We start from the raw sequence: 17,237 nt of genomic DNA on the forward strand, positions 1-17,237 counted from the left end.
TAAATCGAAATGACTTGAATCTGTGGAGTACAACCAAACCATTGAAGTCCCGGAAAGTTTGCAGAAAGAGACTTCACTATGAAGTCCGTGTCATGAAAAGTTTAGACATTTCATGACCTGGAGGGAACGAATGTGGAGTTATCAGGTTCCATTTGTTTCTCTGCAAGAGGTTTACTTGAATGTCCAGGCCAAGCAGAAAAGACCACTCAAGTGTCCTTTGAGGCAAAAAAAAAAATAATGATCTCAATGATTGCTGTCGTTAATTTTTTGTGATACGTTATGAGACCTGGTTGAGTTGGACGAGTTGTTCTTTAGACTTAGGGTCGTAATGCACACTCCAGTTAGCTTCGGCACAATACCATGTCGTACTTTCTCGATGAAAGACGACCATTTAGCCCTAGCTTTAAGCACCTTTCTTCTCGAGTTCATGCTTTAGGGACCATCGCCGTAAATTGGCGATCCAATGGTAAATGGTCTAAAAATGCAACAGACGATGCCGGAACTCATTCATCGAGAGCCATTACGAAAGTTATGTCAACGTTCTTTTATGTTCCAGGCTCAAGTTGGCGTCCACAGGCGGGTTCCCAATCCCAATACCAACCATTGCCTCCTTCTCAGAAGCGTCCAGGCTCCACCACGTTCCATAACGATATCGAACCGGATCAATGGAAGCCCAATTACAACTATGACCAACATCGCCGATATCAAAAGGAGGGAGGTCACGACGGTCAGCCTTACATTGACCGACAGGCTAGCTCAGGAAATCAGTCCGTCCTTGTGGGCAAACAAATCATCTTATCGTGCGTGATCCGGGACCGCGAAAACAAATCGGTAAGTTTACTCTGTTGAGCTAATCGGACGAGCTGTTGGTTGGTGGCGTGGCTCATGACTCGATCCTTGTTGGTGGAATGCATATACGCGTGCGTGTGGAAGGGTTTGATGTATTCATTCCATGTGTCGAGGCGAAGAACTGCATTCCGTCAACCTTCAAGGGCGCTCTTTCAGCGAGTAAGTGGTATCAACCAGCTATCTGCTGGTGGATATGGAACCCAGCACACCGAGGATTGATCTTCATGGACACTTGGATCAAATGAAGAATCGTGCATGCAAGTCACACCAACCAACAACTTCTGCCAAAGACGCACACCCTCCTCTGAATACTGATTCGTGGCTTTGCAAACATTGGGGAAAATAAGTTCTTGACGCTAAATCGACCTTCGGTTTTTGTACTTCCTTTGATTTTGCGTTCATGTGTCCGTGTTAAGGTGACATTCGAGGATTTCCATAGACTTTTGAGACGCGGACTGAGGCTAAGATTGAATAGGTTGACAAAATCTAAGGTCTTACAGTAATTCCCCTTCAAAGGTTTGCCATTTGTTACGTGTACTGTTTCAATTAGGAATTTTGCGGCTTTGAGCAAGGCCATATAACCTTGAAAGATCTGATTCCGTTCCCTAACGTGAGGGACTGCTAATCGAGCCTAGGGCCTAAATGATTCAACTGTGTTGAAATAACCGAACAAATCAGCTTCATTCTTGAATGAATCTGGTGGAACAATGGTTTCCCAAGGCCAATGACTGTGGTCAAAATGAGGGCCAACTTTGCCCATAAATATTTAGACTTTTCGTAAATTAACCGATACTGCTTGTTATGCCTCAAATGATTTGTTTTAATGGCACAACCCATGATTTATATATTCGTCTTCATGATTGTGCCGTTTGTTTACGAGTGCTGGTGGAAACATTTGTAAGTTCGCCAGTTACCTCGTGATACTACTGATCAAATGATCCCTGCCTTGATCCACGAATCAATGGATGGCCTTGTTCCCCATTCTTGTCAGATCCTATCTAAATCAATGTGCTCTATTTCTACACTACATATATTAGACATATGAAGCACATGCCTAGGAGCGTCTTCAATCTTCGGAACGACTAGTATACCGGTACTTGGGAGCAAACTCAAAGCAAGAAAGTGGAACCAACAAAACCCTAATTGTTCGAAACTATTTTGGATGGCTAATACCAACTCAATTGGTCAAGCAAGGGTCACGGTAGGATAAACTTATATTGATAGGGTCTCTACGACAAGGTTGGATGTTCATCATCGGGCTTCTCGTGTGCCCACTTATCCGTGCTTTTATTTCGTCTTGAATGGCAAGGAAGAAAAGTTTCCTATGCGAAATAGGGCGTAGCAATCCTGAAAGTTTGTGTTGTACCAGTAGGGTCCAATCCCGTTTTACACCCGATTGAACTTGTTCAAGTGAACTTAATCTAGAGATTTAGAAATGGTAGTCGAATTCCATGGAGCTAGACCGTTGATGCATTGCAAGGATTGTCCCGCCCTGTCGAATGTTCAGCTCCAATTGCCATTATGGCACTTCAAGTGCTTCAGCAACAATCTCAGTCAGAGATAGAAGTCTACAGGGCTTTTTCACATTGGACCAGACGTTCTTTTGGATAAATATAGAACTCAACTCAACTTGAAGGTGAGCAAATCAGAAAAAGTGCATTTTATCTGTCACCTTTTGTCCCTCGGACATGGAATGAATGTAAATGAATGATATCAAATTAATGTAAAGACCAAGAGGGCCATGGTTGACGTAAGTACCGAAAAAATCTCAACAAGAAATAAAAAGATTTTACATTCGATTCCACAAAACGATTTATTTCTTAGGGAGGGACGCATCGCACAAACCCAGCAAAAAACAGACACTGAAATGAAAATGTATGCAACAAAACAAGACAAACAATGAAACAACAACTAAACTGGACTCACTTTTTTGCTGACTTCCTTGCCATTCAAGAAAAAAAATTAAAACTCATACTAAACTTTCATCCAAATAATGTCGATTCCACTGAGAGTCAGATTCAACACCTACCAACGAATCAACTCGTCCGTCACTAAATTCAGCCTTTAAACCTGGCTTAGGGCAAAGCCCGTGGATACCTTTTAAAGCTTACAACATCGGATACCTATCGTACCTTGTCAGGTCATTAGTCGTTCCTCAATAAATGGAACGAAATACAATTACAATTATTTTGGCGAGAAATAGTAATTCGTTACACAACAATTACTCAAAAAAAGATGTAATGGCGTTACTCGTTACAATTACTTTTACTAAAATTTGAGGTGACCAATATCTTACGGATTTTGTCATCAAGACTAAATTTCACTAAAAAAAATGCGTATTTGGCTTCAAGCAGTCCTAATGCGTAAAATGTGAATACTTCGTGTCATCTGTTTTCAAAAATGAGCATTGGAATAGTTGTTCAAAATGTACTTCATTATTATGCTTTGAGGAGTCAGCATTGGGGCACTAGATGGGTTTGAGGATTGTTGAGGGTTGAAACAATGTTGCAAATGTCATTATGGAAAAACAGTATTAGCCTTTGTCAAGTCAGTGAAGTTTCCTTGCTTGATGGCTTAAATCATGGAAATGTGTAGTCTTGGTAAATCTAATGCATCATGCTCAAGCCCAAGAAAGAATTTCCTTGCTGCACTGAATTAGGTCTTCAGCCGAACGGAATTTGATTAAGAATATGTGAACAATAAAATAGCAAATGCAACAAGATTTAAATCTAAGAGCACCCTCAGAGTAGTTAAGAGCCAGCACAATTTTCAACCCTTACTTTCATTGCTTATAATATGCTAGATGGATGGAGGCTCTGTTGAGCCTTAAGTTTCCTCAACTGTCATGAGATAAACGAAAAATTAAAGGCTACTTTGGAAACTCAAAAAGGAACGAGTAGCGAGTAATTCTTTTCGTTTTTGGGTCGTTACAATTACACCATTTTAAAATGTAATTGAATCACAGTTCCTTTTTTTCGAAAAAAGGAATGGATTATTGTAATTTCATTACTAATGCCCAGTACCTTATTTGAATTTTGTGCAGCTCCAAAATTTTCAGTCTCTTCCAACACGACAGCTTATTAACAACCAAAATGGCAACCCTGAAAAATAACTGCTGACTTGTTGTTTTTGGTTCAAACCAGATCCGGAACTACTTTAAAACTTTGCTGTACTTTTCTTTAGTCAGTGTTGAGAGGTAATTTCATCAACGCAAGCACTTCCAATCAAAATCGAACACCCTTGGGCCAACCGTGGCGTTTTGATGTGAAGACTCAAGTAGCAACCCAGCTCGTACGCACGTACGTAGATTGAGCACTGAAATGGAAATAATCTAGGGGAAAATGCCTCTTCGAACCGGGGAAATAATTTGTTTAGAACAGTACAGCGAAAAGTGCTTGGCTTTCCCGGGGGGCTTATTCGTTGCCAAAAGCCTCGTCGAGGACGGATCAAGTCAACTTCGTTCCAAAGCATGGAACACAAGGATGGAGAATGAATTCTCATGCATAGACCAGAGACTGGATCGGAAAACCCAGCACTCGATATCAGTGCATGGCCTTGGGAGCGGTGCTTATTCTTTTCTTATCTCATGAATGTGATTCAGTTCTGATGGACACGTGATTTTCATCTATTTTCATGGGATCCTCCTGGCCAAAGTCCAAGGTCTCGTTTCATCAGCCTTGGCGAGTCTTCCTCCTTTCGTTTCCCGTTTCCAATCTAAAGTTCTTTGGCAGAAAGTCTCAAATAGAAATCGCACGACATCGGTATCTATTTCCAGAGCTTTCTTCGCCCAGAACAGACAACTTATAGAATATAGAAGCATTATCATGAACTTATCTCAGTCTGAAGGCCCCAACCAGTCTCATTGGAAATTAATTTTGTGTCACATCATGATGTCGAAGTGACTGGAAAAAGTGAAATCCGAATGCATTTTCATTAAAAGTCAGTTCACGTCCACGGCATCCGTTAGTTGACTAAGACCCATTCGGGAAATGAAATAATTCGCCCAACAATGGATACACTACCAGAAGCCCAAAATATTGGACTGGCTTCTTTGGGTGACCTTGACGTCCATTGAAATCTACTGTGCAAGTGCAATCGGAAATGGTCCCATGGTTCCACTTGGATGGGCCTAGTTCGGGGATGCTCTGTGTTTTTTTTTTGAGTGAAAGAACCCAGATTCCGAGCCCTTTGGCAGGGGATATGTAGCCACTATCTGTTGGTTGGTCCATTGGTTAACGAATGGTTGCCTTATCTAGTGGTTTATGTTTGCAAATGGAGGGACTTTATTGTCACTAAGAACAATTTAGAAAGCAATAAGAAAGCGAAAACGATGCTCGAAAGTTGTGGCCATGCAACACATCTGGTTTTTAGTTGACTTTAGTTGACGTATAAGTTTTATGGAACAAATTCGACAACTTCTTGTTTTTTTACCGTATCTTTGAGCTATTTCTACTACATTTTTTCCCTTTGATGGGAACTTTCATTTGAGTCGTACCGTGTCTAGGTGGAAGTTTTGAAATATCACACTGATGACTTTTTTTTTTTTGCTATTGTGTATGTGTGCAAGCACTTCATATCTGATGAGTGCCCTGGATGATGCATCGTAAAACTCAACAATAATGATTATAGGATGATGCCACCCTTGCAATCAATATAAAGTTTCCAATTGGGAAATGTCTTCTAATATCTGATACAAATGGATAGATTTTTTCATCTAACATTTGGTTTAGTAAACAATGAAATCACGTCACCGGAACTTCATTTATAAGCACAATCCTTACCGCTACCGGGATTGGAATCCCAGCAGTTCAAGACGAGAAGATTTTTCATTTTACTTGACTTTTATTTATATATATATATATATATATATCATTTGATCGACCAACGAATTGGAGTTGGCTGATCTGGCATAATGATAATGACCTTGAACATAAAGACATTCAAGAACCTTGAAACCGATTTTTTTTGCTTCATACTTTGGTTATACAAGCCAACCCAATATGCAGTACAGAATCCTGATATGGTAACCTTTTTTAGGCAAATGTGTTTGATTTGTTCTCATAGATAACTTCATATATAGATCGATCAAGGGCGCTGCGATCGCATGTTTTCGTCTCAGCTGTCGCTGGTGGAAAAAATGTTTCATTCGTAGTCAAGCTACTTAGGACAACTATGGTTGCAAATTTGAATCGTTGACGGCTCGTCCAAATTCAGAGTAGAAGCCCCTAATAAGACTCCTTGTCAAGCAATTACTCTCGTCTAGCACGCTTCATAAAACGGGTTGAGTAAGTTGTCCGACCACATTTTTAAGAACGAAATTTTTGAAGAGGTTAAAATGGGGCTCAAGTTCAAGTTTTCATCCATGTGGTGGAAACACTTAACTGAAACGCAAGGAACAAGCCTGGGTTCAGGCTGACCTCCAGAGGTGTCGGAATGACCTTGTTTACGTATAGGCGCAATCATGTCGCCCACATTCAAGCACATTGTTGGGAGATTGAAACGAAATTCCGAATGCCTCATCATTGCGTTGCAATTTCGGATACATTTTGTTACACTTTCGAGATTTTCGAGATGCGTTGCTAACAAGGGCAATCAATAGAGTACATGATTTGCTCTACTAATGTCCAAATCTTTTTTGACATGTTACGTGTATTATGCCCTAAAAAGCATGTTTTTTATTATTCCCACTCTTTCTACTTGTATATTTGCAAGATTCAAAAGAAAGAAAGATTAAAGAGGAATTAACAAACGTTTCATGATAATAATTCAACTTGCCTGAAGCGAGATTTCACGAAATATCTTTGTCGCTTTTCCACCAGCGTCAGCTAACCTGAAAACATGCTCATGCGGTACAGCTCCTGTTGAACTTAAGCATTCTAGTTATGGTTTTCTATGTTTGTTCTATAAAACTGTACTTTGCTCCTCAAACAATGACGGAAACCTTGAGATCTTGTATTTCCTCTGTGGGCTTAATTAAAAAAACCTCCTTGAATAATCCGGCATTACAAGAAGTTGAAAAAGCTTTTCTTTTCAAGCCGATCATGCCCAGAAGCAAAAAAGTACAATTGTTGAACTGATAAAATACAGTATGTTAAGGATTGATATTGCTTATTGCACTCATTAGAATCATCAGTCATTTCTTCTGTACCTTAATCCGACAGAAAAGACAGTTCGGTTAAAGGAACAATCCGGATGTAAGGAACTTTTCCTTTTTTCTGTATAACATTTGTATTTGTTTCGATTTTTCTGACACTAAAAAAAGGCCAATAACCTCTAAACAGCACCTACGTAACTACGCGTGGTACTTGAACCATTTAATCATGAATACATCCCAGCCTTTAATGAATATTTTGATGAACAAGGAAGGCATCTTGAATAACAAACTGCCTTTTGGAAAGGCATTTGATCGGACCTCCTCTCGAGATTCCTTTCCCGATTAAATTGTGTCAAGATCTGTATTTTCCACAAGGTGAGGAATTTCTTAATAAAAAATACAAGAAGACAATCATACCAATTGATCGTGCCAAACGGAGGTTGACCGCTTCATCCTTTTATCTTATCCGTTTCTCCCTATTCATATTTTCGTGCCACAAATCTTGAAATCAAGTACAGGGATACGCCCTACAGAAAGAAGTTCCAATTAAGGCGTGAACGGAAGACACCTGTGATAAGCGCAAACAACGAGGATGTTGTTGGCAATAACAGAGTTTAAGGTAAAGTTAACAATACCAAGGCAGGTGTTTAAATTGTTTATTCATTCGCAAATCACGAAATCACGTCGTCCGACCGGAAAACTGCTTTCAAGTAACTATCATATGGTTATCATATGTGGGATCAAAATGCTATTCGACAAGCCAGAAAGTGGCACGTGGAGATGTGGATGGTGGCACGAAAAATATCAGCTACTCTTATGCCTTGGCCCAAAACCTTTCATTCAACCATGGAACTGCTGACTGGCAGAGAGTAACTTTACAAAGACAGACCCTTTGGAGTTGAACGACTTTCACAGACTCGTTCACATGCTAGAAAAGTTTGGAAGATCTGCCAGAACAATGGACGCTTCATTCCACACAGGACGTTAGGTACTATTTGGTGCCATTATACCCTTCTCCTCTTTGCGCCACTTTTATCTAACTGTTTTGCATTTTCGTGGTAGTGAATTTCTGTTTGCGACTTGATCAGCTAACAATTACGTTTATAGCTTGTCCAATTTTTTTAGAATGTTGATTTTTTTTTGTTACAAGGGCAAAATTACAGTAGATTATGATCAAAATGGATCTGGTCGGTGAAACCTTTTGTCACGAGAATAAATATTTCAAATCATAGGTTCCATATTGTTGAACAGTTTGGTCTTTTCAGCGTTCCAAGTCTAACTGATCGTCTCGTTGAAGTGATCTTGACAAGGGGCCTCCGTAAATACATAGTGGCTTTCATAGTAACGAAGGTCTCCACACGAAAGTGTGCAATTAGGCTTCTAATTTGAAGTTAGGGATCAAGAAACGTGCTCCCAAAGAAACTTTTCTTTTCCGACAAATTACACCTTTGACTCTTTCCACTCTAAAGCACTTCACTCATGACACGTTCCAATTGTCAAAATATGAGCAAGACTGGCACAATAAGGTCCAAACTTGGTCCTCGTCAAAGAATCCTGCTTTATTTATGAGCCCTTTAATTGCACTCTCCATGCAAAATTTGTTTAATGAACGAACATAGCTTTTCACTTGCCAACCTTGCAGAACTATCTAACAATGAACGAAATGCTGAATTGACGATCTATTGGAGTAATTGAAATGAGTTTTGACTCCAGCCTTCTTGCTGACACTTTGATTAATACTCATCGAAATTTGTCCAATGTAAGTTGGTTTACTATTAACTGAGAGAAAGAGAGAGAGAGGTCTTGGTGAGTAATGTTCACTTGAAATGAACCTGAAAGCTTAGTCACACGAAGTCAAAAATCCCTCATAAATAACTTCTGCACGTTCGTTCAAAAAGCCCAGTGCAAACTGAAATTTATTACCTAGCTCTGAGTTTACTACCAATCGAGTACGTAGTAGAAGTAGTAGTAGTAATAGTAGTCGTGTACAAGCTCAAAAGGCTGGCCTTCGTTCGTACTTTCGGCTGGCCTTTTATTCGTGGATCTGCAGGATACGGAATACTTTAGTAGCTGTCAAGGCCTCAGTAAGGTATGAAACACAAGATCCCCCATCAAGGACTCGGTTGCCAATGTCAGAGATTAGATTGCAAATGTGGAACCCAGTTCCCTCCTAAAATATGATTTGCTCCATAAACCAGAATTGGGAGCCTTGTGCCCCTCGGGAATCAGTCCAAGTGTCCTTTTCCTCCCACCACGTTTGTCTGAATTGAAGTCAAAAGGCTCGTAATTGGATTAGATTTTGACTTGAAATATAACAAGCTTTGTCGATCGTTCCACTCGAAGAGGTGGGGCAAAGGTGGGACGTCATCCGGGTCCACAGATTGAATAAGTTTTTGCGACCAACCAGACGGAGAGATTTTGCCCAGGACAGTCAATCTTATTTGACATTTCTCCTATTCATGACAAGTTTGATGGATGGTTCGCCAAAGTGAGGAACGAATCTAAAGCCGATTGAAAAGGGCCCGCCCTTCAGTCCGATGGGAGTAGTGTGAGCAATCGCGAGAAATGCTGAGATTCCATCTTAAAGGAAGTGGAACTTGCTTGGCCTAATCGTTTTGACGTCGGTCGTTTGTAAAGAGCGGAGTGCACTTTAAATTGAGCTAGTCTGGACGGACAAGATCTTAGAAGCGCCTTTGCATTTGTTAAGACATGCCACCAGGATTAATAAATCACCAAGCTTGCATATTTGACCAAGTGTAATGTGGAATATTCTGATTCTTTGCGCTAAAGAATCTAAATAACAATCCCCCGTTCAGAAAGCTCTGATTTATGAGGCCATTGTGCGGGATGGAATTCCTGTTCCACCCAGGTTGTCTTGGCTCGACTTTGTTTGGAACAAATACACACATTATGAACGACGTGCCACGCATGCTCAATTGGTAATTGCTGGCGACAACGCTTCCTTCATTGTTAACTTAATGCTTTTTAACCAGCCAGGGACAACTTTGCGATGGTTGAATTCCTTCATGAAACGAATCACTCCCAACTTGTTCCAAAGTTGCTCAACATGACAAATGATGTCAAATTGACGTGTCGATCCTGGCTCAAATACCCATTCTTGAGCTTGATAAAGCACAGAAAAAGGAGGAGGAGGAGGAGGAGTGGACGTGTCTTTGCTCATTCTAAAATAATATTTCATCACAGCCAACAACGGCTTTCATAAAGACGGGGGTGTGAAGTGTGAAGAGTGGAGGAAACGAAGGGCGTGTTATGTTTTTGTGTGTTCATTTGAGAAGGCGGCTCATGTCGGCTTTTTGAATAAATCCAACACTCAAGTCGTTTCCATTTGAACTTGGATGGGAATTTATGACGCTGAGAAATTTGCATTCAACTTTAATTACTCGGACGTAATGGCTGTTTCTGGTTGTGATTGTGATGGAAATAGAAGGAACTTGACTTTACGGATTTGGTTTGAATGTGGGACAGAAACGCGATGGCAAGTTGTTGTTCATTTATGCAACTTCTTCCATGAGGCGAGAATTTTTCTCTTTGGCTGGAATTTCTGGAATTTCGATTCACAAACAAATTGAATTGACGGCTTTATTTTGGTCTGACACTGACACTGTCCAATACACTTTAGAAAACAAAAGGCGACTTCCTCTTCAAATTCTACCCCATTTTTTTCTTCTTGGCGAGGCAAGCACTTGTGGTGAAAAGTAAATCATGGGACCGTGGTCCAATTACCTTCACCTCAACCAAGATTGAGGCCTTTATATAGCGGCATCTTGCCACTTGGGTGCAATGCTAGTCTGTACCTGTTCCACATTTGAGATGGCTGACAAGCTTCCCCATTGGGATCAAATGGCTAGACGCAACAAACAATGATGCCACAACTCTACGAACCTGCCCAAGTCGTCCTCCATTTCATATATGGCCTTTTCCTCGTCTACTTGGGCCCTTTTACTTTCTTCTTTAACAAATTTATGAGGGACAAAGTTTTGATTAGTTGCCAAAGAAGTTGGGATCCTGGCAAGGACTGGGGACATTTTTTTCCATTTTGAAGGAAGAAAAGAAGCGAGGGTCCATCATCCTCCACCTTCGCATATTTGGTACAGAGCATCATTCTCGTCGTGTCTTCATGTGGGTGTGTCTGTTCGTAAGAGGGAAGCACACTCGGCCTTTCCAAGGCTGTTGAGAAATATGGTGTTAACCTGTGTTTGGAACAAGAAACCGCCTTTATAACGAGTATGTTTGGATTATCCAACGAATGTCATGGCAAGAAGCAAAAACGAGGTCTTGAGGGAAGTGGAGGCGGAGGGAACATGTCGTATCCCAGAAAGTTGGCTCATAAAAGATGGCATGAATCCTTTGGTTGTGGACAAATATGGAACTCGGGTTACATGTACCTTGTACTTCCGACAAGATCATGAAAAGTGTTCTGACACTTGGCTGTCAAGAGAGTTTCTCCGACTACTCGGATTCAAGCTAACATTTTGCAACCTACTCGGAGATGTTCCAATGACAAGAGCGTGGATTGCTTTCATCAAACACTTATCGCTGGATATCGTATCATCTCTCGAGAAAACTCCGGCCAATTTTATGATCCATGAAGCTGGAACTTGGCGAAAGAACTCTTGGGGAAACTATTCATTCCCTACAAAACCCGCTGAGCGGTGAGGAGACACTGAAAAGAGTTTTTTTATCCTCCATAAAAGTTTGCCCGAATGTCCGCTGTGGACTGTTGCTTCGGCACTCAATTGGCTCTTTTTGGCCAGGGATGCCACATGAGCAATCCTTCCTATCGAACAACAAAGACATTTGGCACTTATTCCACATTTTGACCATTGATAAACCCGTTTCCCAGGCTATTAAATGATTCTCGTTCCATGTTTTGATCTTCCGCCTTCAACGGGGAGCTCAACACGACAGTCTCGTAAAGAGTCGTGTTTGCGACTGAAGTTAGATGTTTTGGCAAGCCTGTTTAATTTTGCAGATATGTTCCAGATCCTAGATATGATCAAAGCTGTCAATTCCCATGCATAATTTGTTATTAGAGCACCAAGGCTTATCTTCTTACTCCGATTTGCTGAGTGCGACACGAAACTTGAAATCAAATTATGAAAGAAGAGTCTGTCCCTCTCAAGTTTTCATCATGACGTGTGCGTGTCCCATGATTATTTGGAACCTGCTTGGTTGCTTGCTTGCCTGCTCCTTGCGTCTCTTCTAAACATGATGACGTACTTGCACTACATGAATGTAATTGTGGTAGTGGCCGTCGTCAAGGCATTCTCTTAAGTGTGAGAGAATCCTTTCATCGTTGATCCAACAATCTGGAGCAACCATCAACCAACCAACCACCCAACCAAGTTACCTCATGTTGGCATTGCAGGCAACATCAATCAAGCACATTGTGTTCGGTGCGAGACTGAGTGAGTGTGTGTGTGTGTGTGTGAGTGAGTGAGAGTGCGCCACATGCTCGTGTTCCTCGCCAATGGAACCTATATTCTTTTCTCATCATCATGGAATACAGTTAGTGCATGCGAAACAAGTTGATTAGGAGGGTCGTGCGGGGAATTTATATTTTCACATGGCAAAGAGCACAAAGTTAGGGATAGACGCGAGCGAACATATCCTGAGCTTCTAAGGCCGAAATGGCTCTCAAATAGTATTCAGCTCCATCCAAGGCACACTCGCAAAAGGCCTGGTTGCTAAATCCGCCCAAGGAGACTCGGCCAACATCCGGATATGTGATCGGACTCAAAGATTGGGGGGTTCCCAATTGAGTTCCATTCAAGTAAAACCGAACGTGCCCTAGTGGCAAAGACAGGATCGTTAATTTGGTTCCGTTCATCGTGACCAGATAAAACCAGGGGAATAATACCTGCAGAAGCATCAAAAGTGACTCCGACGTGGTTCCAGACATCATTTGACACTCTAATGGCTGAATCTGAATACACTTGCGTTTTTGTAGGAATGGTCGCAACACTGGTATAGAAGATTAATGCCATTTTCCCCTCGACTTGTCTCCCAACATAAAGTTGTGCCCCCATGTTCCACAGGTTTGCGCCTATAATGCCCACAATTGGTCGGGAGGTCTTGCCCATTCCGTTTCCGTGGTACCATGCGAATATGGAGAATGATGTCAATTGTCTGTTCGGAAACGAATAAGACTGAAAGGGGGTACAGGATTAGGATGAGTTGTGCAACACATGTTGCGTATCTATGTAGAACAAGGACAAGTGGTCTTTGTTCCCTAATCAGCGATTGTCCCTACCATGATGGTCTCATCCGATCTGAATAAGATGGCACGAGCATTCTGAATAGGTGAGGGGACTTCATATTGAATAGTGGATTGATCGGCGATGGAGCTGATATAGTGCAAGTGGTTGTCCTTGAGAAAGAGCAAATGCCTCTCTGAGTCATGGAGTGGTCCAAACAGAAAGATGTCGGCCAGAAGATTAGATCCTGAAAGAATAATCATCTCAAGTGATGATCACGCAGACATCTTTATCTCTACATCACTTTAACCGTGCCAGCAGCTATGCTGAATAACATCGAGAGTGGCTACCTTGATATGGCACACAAACACGGCAGACAATGATCATTTCGGCCCTGTTCCACCTTCATAAGCCTTCTTTTCATGCCTTGGCCAAGCTCAATGGCTTGGAACCGCTAGCTAGGGATTAATTCTGGACATGGTCTGACGGGGAACGTTTTTTCGGCTTGCTTTTCCCACTGGTCCTTTGGGGTCAAGGTCTCATGGGCTCGGAACAAGTTTTAAAATATTGCTCCAGAAGTAATGATGTTAGGGCCAAAATGAAATGACCAAGGGAAATCTTGGTCGTGGCAATAATCACGGTTCAATTGACAACACCTACTTTTGGCCAATCGTCCATGGGCCACGTGAATGGCATTGGGACCAGGAGCGGGGGTTTTGTCGTCGTGATCCCCAGAGAAAAAAGGGACCACCCCACTTTCACAAATGGATCCCAAAATGTCAAATCGAAATGAATTGGGACTGATTTCTTTCTCTGGATAAACCCGTTGTTGTCCATCCCTCATGAGGATAGAGGTCAAAAGACCGCACTCAATCTCGTTGGTTGCTTGGGATTTGTTGAAGACTTTCACGGGATAGAATTCAGTTTATTCTAGAAAAAAAGGTTAATTAATTCCGTTCAGAGTGTTTTTCGTGCATCGATGCTCTTGAAAACGGAGTAGCAGATGCCTTGAAAATGATTAAATACGAGAAAAAGGCTCCACTTTATCATTCAACGTCATAGTACTTATTAATGCTTTGCACTAAGTCGTATCTGAATTGCATATCACTCTGTATATTGCGTAGCACGTGCGGCACTGAAGGCTAGATACATAAAGATAGAAAGAACCTTCAAAAGGTGGAACAAAAAAAAACTTGTCAACTTACCATTGAAGGTGCTAGCAATGGTTCTTTTGAATAAAACTCCTTTGATCACGGAAATTGAGGACAAAAAATTCACAACCAAAACCTTGGTCCAAGCCGTGGTCTTCATCTTACTTGTTCGTTCTTCTTCTATTGTGCACATAGAACTGAATTTGATCCCCGGAAAGGAACTCACGTCAGAGAAGGCATAGAAGGGAACAATTAGAGTTGGGAAGAAGTGCAAAAACAAAGGCTAAATTAGAAGATGGGACATGAAAGGACCATCATTAACGCTTTTGGGTGCCATCCCACTCATGGGTACAAAGTTCTTTTTGATTCAAAGAAGTCTTTTTTACGTAAACTTATCTAACCAAACGTCAAATCTATGGCCTCTTTGTTTGAAGAAAAAGGTGTTGTTTTCGTAAATAATTATCACTGGTGTATTTCACTATCGATTCGAGAATTATATTTTCTTTGGGATAAGTCTTCCGGCTTATAATAAAATTGTCACACCAATATCCTATTCTTCAATGTTATTTCAATGTATGACAGTAAATAAGCTCATAGAAACTCCAACGAGGGCTCAGACAGTTTCGTATTTGGTGTCTAATGTTTAAAAACGGGAAATTCCCGGTTCACGCGAGTTTGAATCCCGTTCCCAGTTTACGGGCTTAATCCACAATACATATGACCCTTAAAAAGAATTAGATTTATATTTTTTCAGTAATGTTCAGAGATATGGCAATCTCATAGCTCAAAAAACGTAGCTAAGGAGCACAAAATTAAAATGGAATCGAATAAACAATCTTGCTCCTGTATGAAAATCCCGTGATCCGTAAAATCCGTAACTTGTCATTAGATCAGAGGTAAAGACACCGTTCGTGTGAACTAAAGCAAACCGTCTTTAAAGGGGAGGCTTTGATACCTCACGGGAAAGAAATGAAGTACCTTTCAAAGGGGAACGGCGATGATTTAGACATATTTTCTAAAGGAGATGTCAAATGAAAGATCTCATGATTTCAAAGTCGAAACTTTTTGCTCCATTCAAATATGCGTAGATCGTACGTATGTAGGTGTTGATCCAGTAGCAGGATTTAAGTCAGACTTGGACAAGTTTCTAACGAAAAACCTGATCAACCTTATATTCAAGGGTTAGCCAGATCAGCCAACACTAATTCGTTGGCCGATCAAATAATATATATACAAATAAATAAATATCTCGTCTTGAAGTGCTGGGATTTCAATCCCAGCAGCGGTAAGGAACTCCACAAAAAAAAGAAACCTTCGATGAATGTGATGACAGAGCTTTTATTGCAATATTACTTCCTTGATAACGGAGGAAGATTTCGGTTGAATTCATGGTGATGTATTCTGAGCTTGCCTCAAAACAGAAACAACGTGGTCATTCCCTTGGGAGGTCGTGTTATTGTCAAGGTTTTTTGTATGAATGGCAATTAGCTTCAGTGTGTTTTCATGATATCATTCGTTTCGCGTCTTTTTTCATGAGAGAGCGGTTGTTTGCCTTTTCACATCATAGGTGGGAGTAGTTCACGTTAACTTTCATGACTTGACATTTCGAGATTTTTCGAGAATGGAATTATCTATTTCTAAAAAATACAAACATCATTTTTAAACATGCTGTGGGTCAACAAAATCAGTCATTTGAAGTTTGCTCATCAACCTGATCAAGAATTGCCTTGTCCAGACAGCTTAACAAAATAGCCGAAATATATCATAAATTGTATCGCTCATTCATTTTTTTTTAAACATGGGTGACTTGACTCTTCATGTGGACCAAGAAGACCTTAAACTTGAAGGGTGGGCACTGCATATCGGCATTGTCAGGAAATTCGCACCTTTTATCCTCTTTACTGACTCGTAAAAGTTTTTATTTTACGTCTTAAATTGGCTCATAATTCATCCTCATATTTTTCGATACTAAGGAGCCAAAACATGCTTTAAGGACACCGTTCATGCAATAGAATATGCCTAAAAGTAAGACAAAGCATGCTCTTAAACCCTTGAATATTTACAAAAAATGTTTAATGCCATGTGTTAAAGTCGAAAGAATGTCTTAAAATGAAGAAGATGAAAAGTGGAAAATGGAAAATAAGTCAAATAATGGCTGCGACAAGCAAGAACGATTTTGAAACCAAGAAAAGGGACAAATAGCAGACACTTACAACTGTACACATTTCATTCACTCAAACAAGCTGAATTCCATTTCTTTGCGAACTCTTTCACCTCTGTTGGGAATGGAAGTCCCAACGATTCAGGACGAAAAAACTAATATATTCGTCTTGAACAGGTGGGAATTACATTCCCAGTAGTGTTAGTGACGTCCGCAAAAACTGAATTATTTGATTGCATTTGTGAGCTGTAGTAAATTCATCCTTTCAATCACAAGCGTCGATAATCAAAGCAACAAATGGCCAGCGACTTCTCTTGGTCATTCGCCCACGGATTGTTACTGAACTGTTCTCTTTGTTTGTTGAAGGGGACTTGGGTCCGCTAGAGGGGCAAGCACTATCAGCCCTCACATTGTCTATTTTTACAATATGCAATGCCATTGTCCGATATCTCATTGGTTCTTTTTCTGCGGGTGGGGTAGCATCTATTTTTTAAAAACAAATGGCAGGAAGGAGATTCAAACCGGGGATCGTAATCTTAGTTGAAAGTTGTACCAACCACTATACCACAAAACCTTCCGTTCCCTAAATTGTTAACTTGTGACGGCGGGATTTGAACCCATGCCAGTGGTGAAGAAGAATCTTGCGTTGATAAAATTGCCTTTTTGACCCCTAAACTACATTTTCTGTTTTTGTCTAGAAAAAAATACGGATTTCTTTTTTGATTCACGTCGAAGCCAAAATATGCTTAAAACATGCAAAAGAT

The 17,237-nt window shown here is 40.7% G+C and overlaps 2 protein-coding genes across 4 annotated transcripts in view; one reads left to right on the top strand and one right to left on the bottom strand.

Annotated features, from left to right (window-relative positions):
* LOC131878794 (zwei Ig domain protein zig-8-like) overlaps window positions 1-17,237 on the top strand; it is a 38,801-nt gene that overhangs the window by 13,691 nt on the left and 7,873 nt on the right. For both annotated transcript variants that reach the window (XM_059224917.1, XM_059224918.1), the window contains one exon: window positions 557-831. In XM_059224917.1, the coding sequence (XP_059080900.1) occupies window positions 557-831 (275 nt within the window). The remainder of the gene's footprint in view (window positions 1-556; window positions 832-17,237) is intronic.
* On the bottom strand, window positions 12,451-14,535 carry LOC131878796 (uncharacterized). 2 transcript variants are annotated; one of them, XM_059224920.1, is made up of 5 exons: window positions 14,367-14,535; window positions 13,822-14,091; window positions 13,218-13,408; window positions 12,825-13,113; window positions 12,451-12,754 (listed from the first exon to the last, which is right to left on the bottom strand). In XM_059224920.1, the coding sequence occupies exons 2-5, from the start codon at window positions 14,003-14,005 to the stop codon at window positions 12,549-12,551; spliced, it is 870 nt and encodes a 289-aa protein (XP_059080903.1). In that variant the 5' UTR covers window positions 14,006-14,091; window positions 14,367-14,535; the 3' UTR covers window positions 12,451-12,548. The 2 variants fall into 2 exon arrangements, with proteins under 2 accessions (XP_059080903.1, XP_059080904.1); XM_059224921.1 differs by lacking the exon at window positions 13,822-14,091 and having other exon boundaries at window positions 12,453-12,754.

Source organism: Tigriopus californicus, chromosome 4 (assembly GCF_007210705.1).
Source record: "Tigriopus californicus strain San Diego chromosome 4, Tcal_SD_v2.1, whole genome shotgun sequence".
Lineage (NCBI taxonomy): Eukaryota > Metazoa > Arthropoda > Copepoda > Harpacticoida > Harpacticidae > Tigriopus > Tigriopus californicus.

Excerpts from the sequence above, each read along its gene's own strand:
- LOC131878796 (XM_059224920.1), bottom strand. The coding sequence starts at position 14,005 with ATGAGGGATGGACAACAACGGGTTTATCCAGAGAAAGAAATCAGTCCC. Across the intron at positions 13,114-13,217 it reads GATCGGATGAGACCATCATG|TCTTATTCGTTTCCGAACAG; the intron begins GTAGGGACAATC and ends ACCCCCTTTCAG. Across the intron at positions 12,755-12,824 it reads CACTTTTGATGCTTCTGCAG|GGCACGTTCGGTTTTACTTG; the intron begins GTATTATTCCCC and ends CTTTGCCACTAG.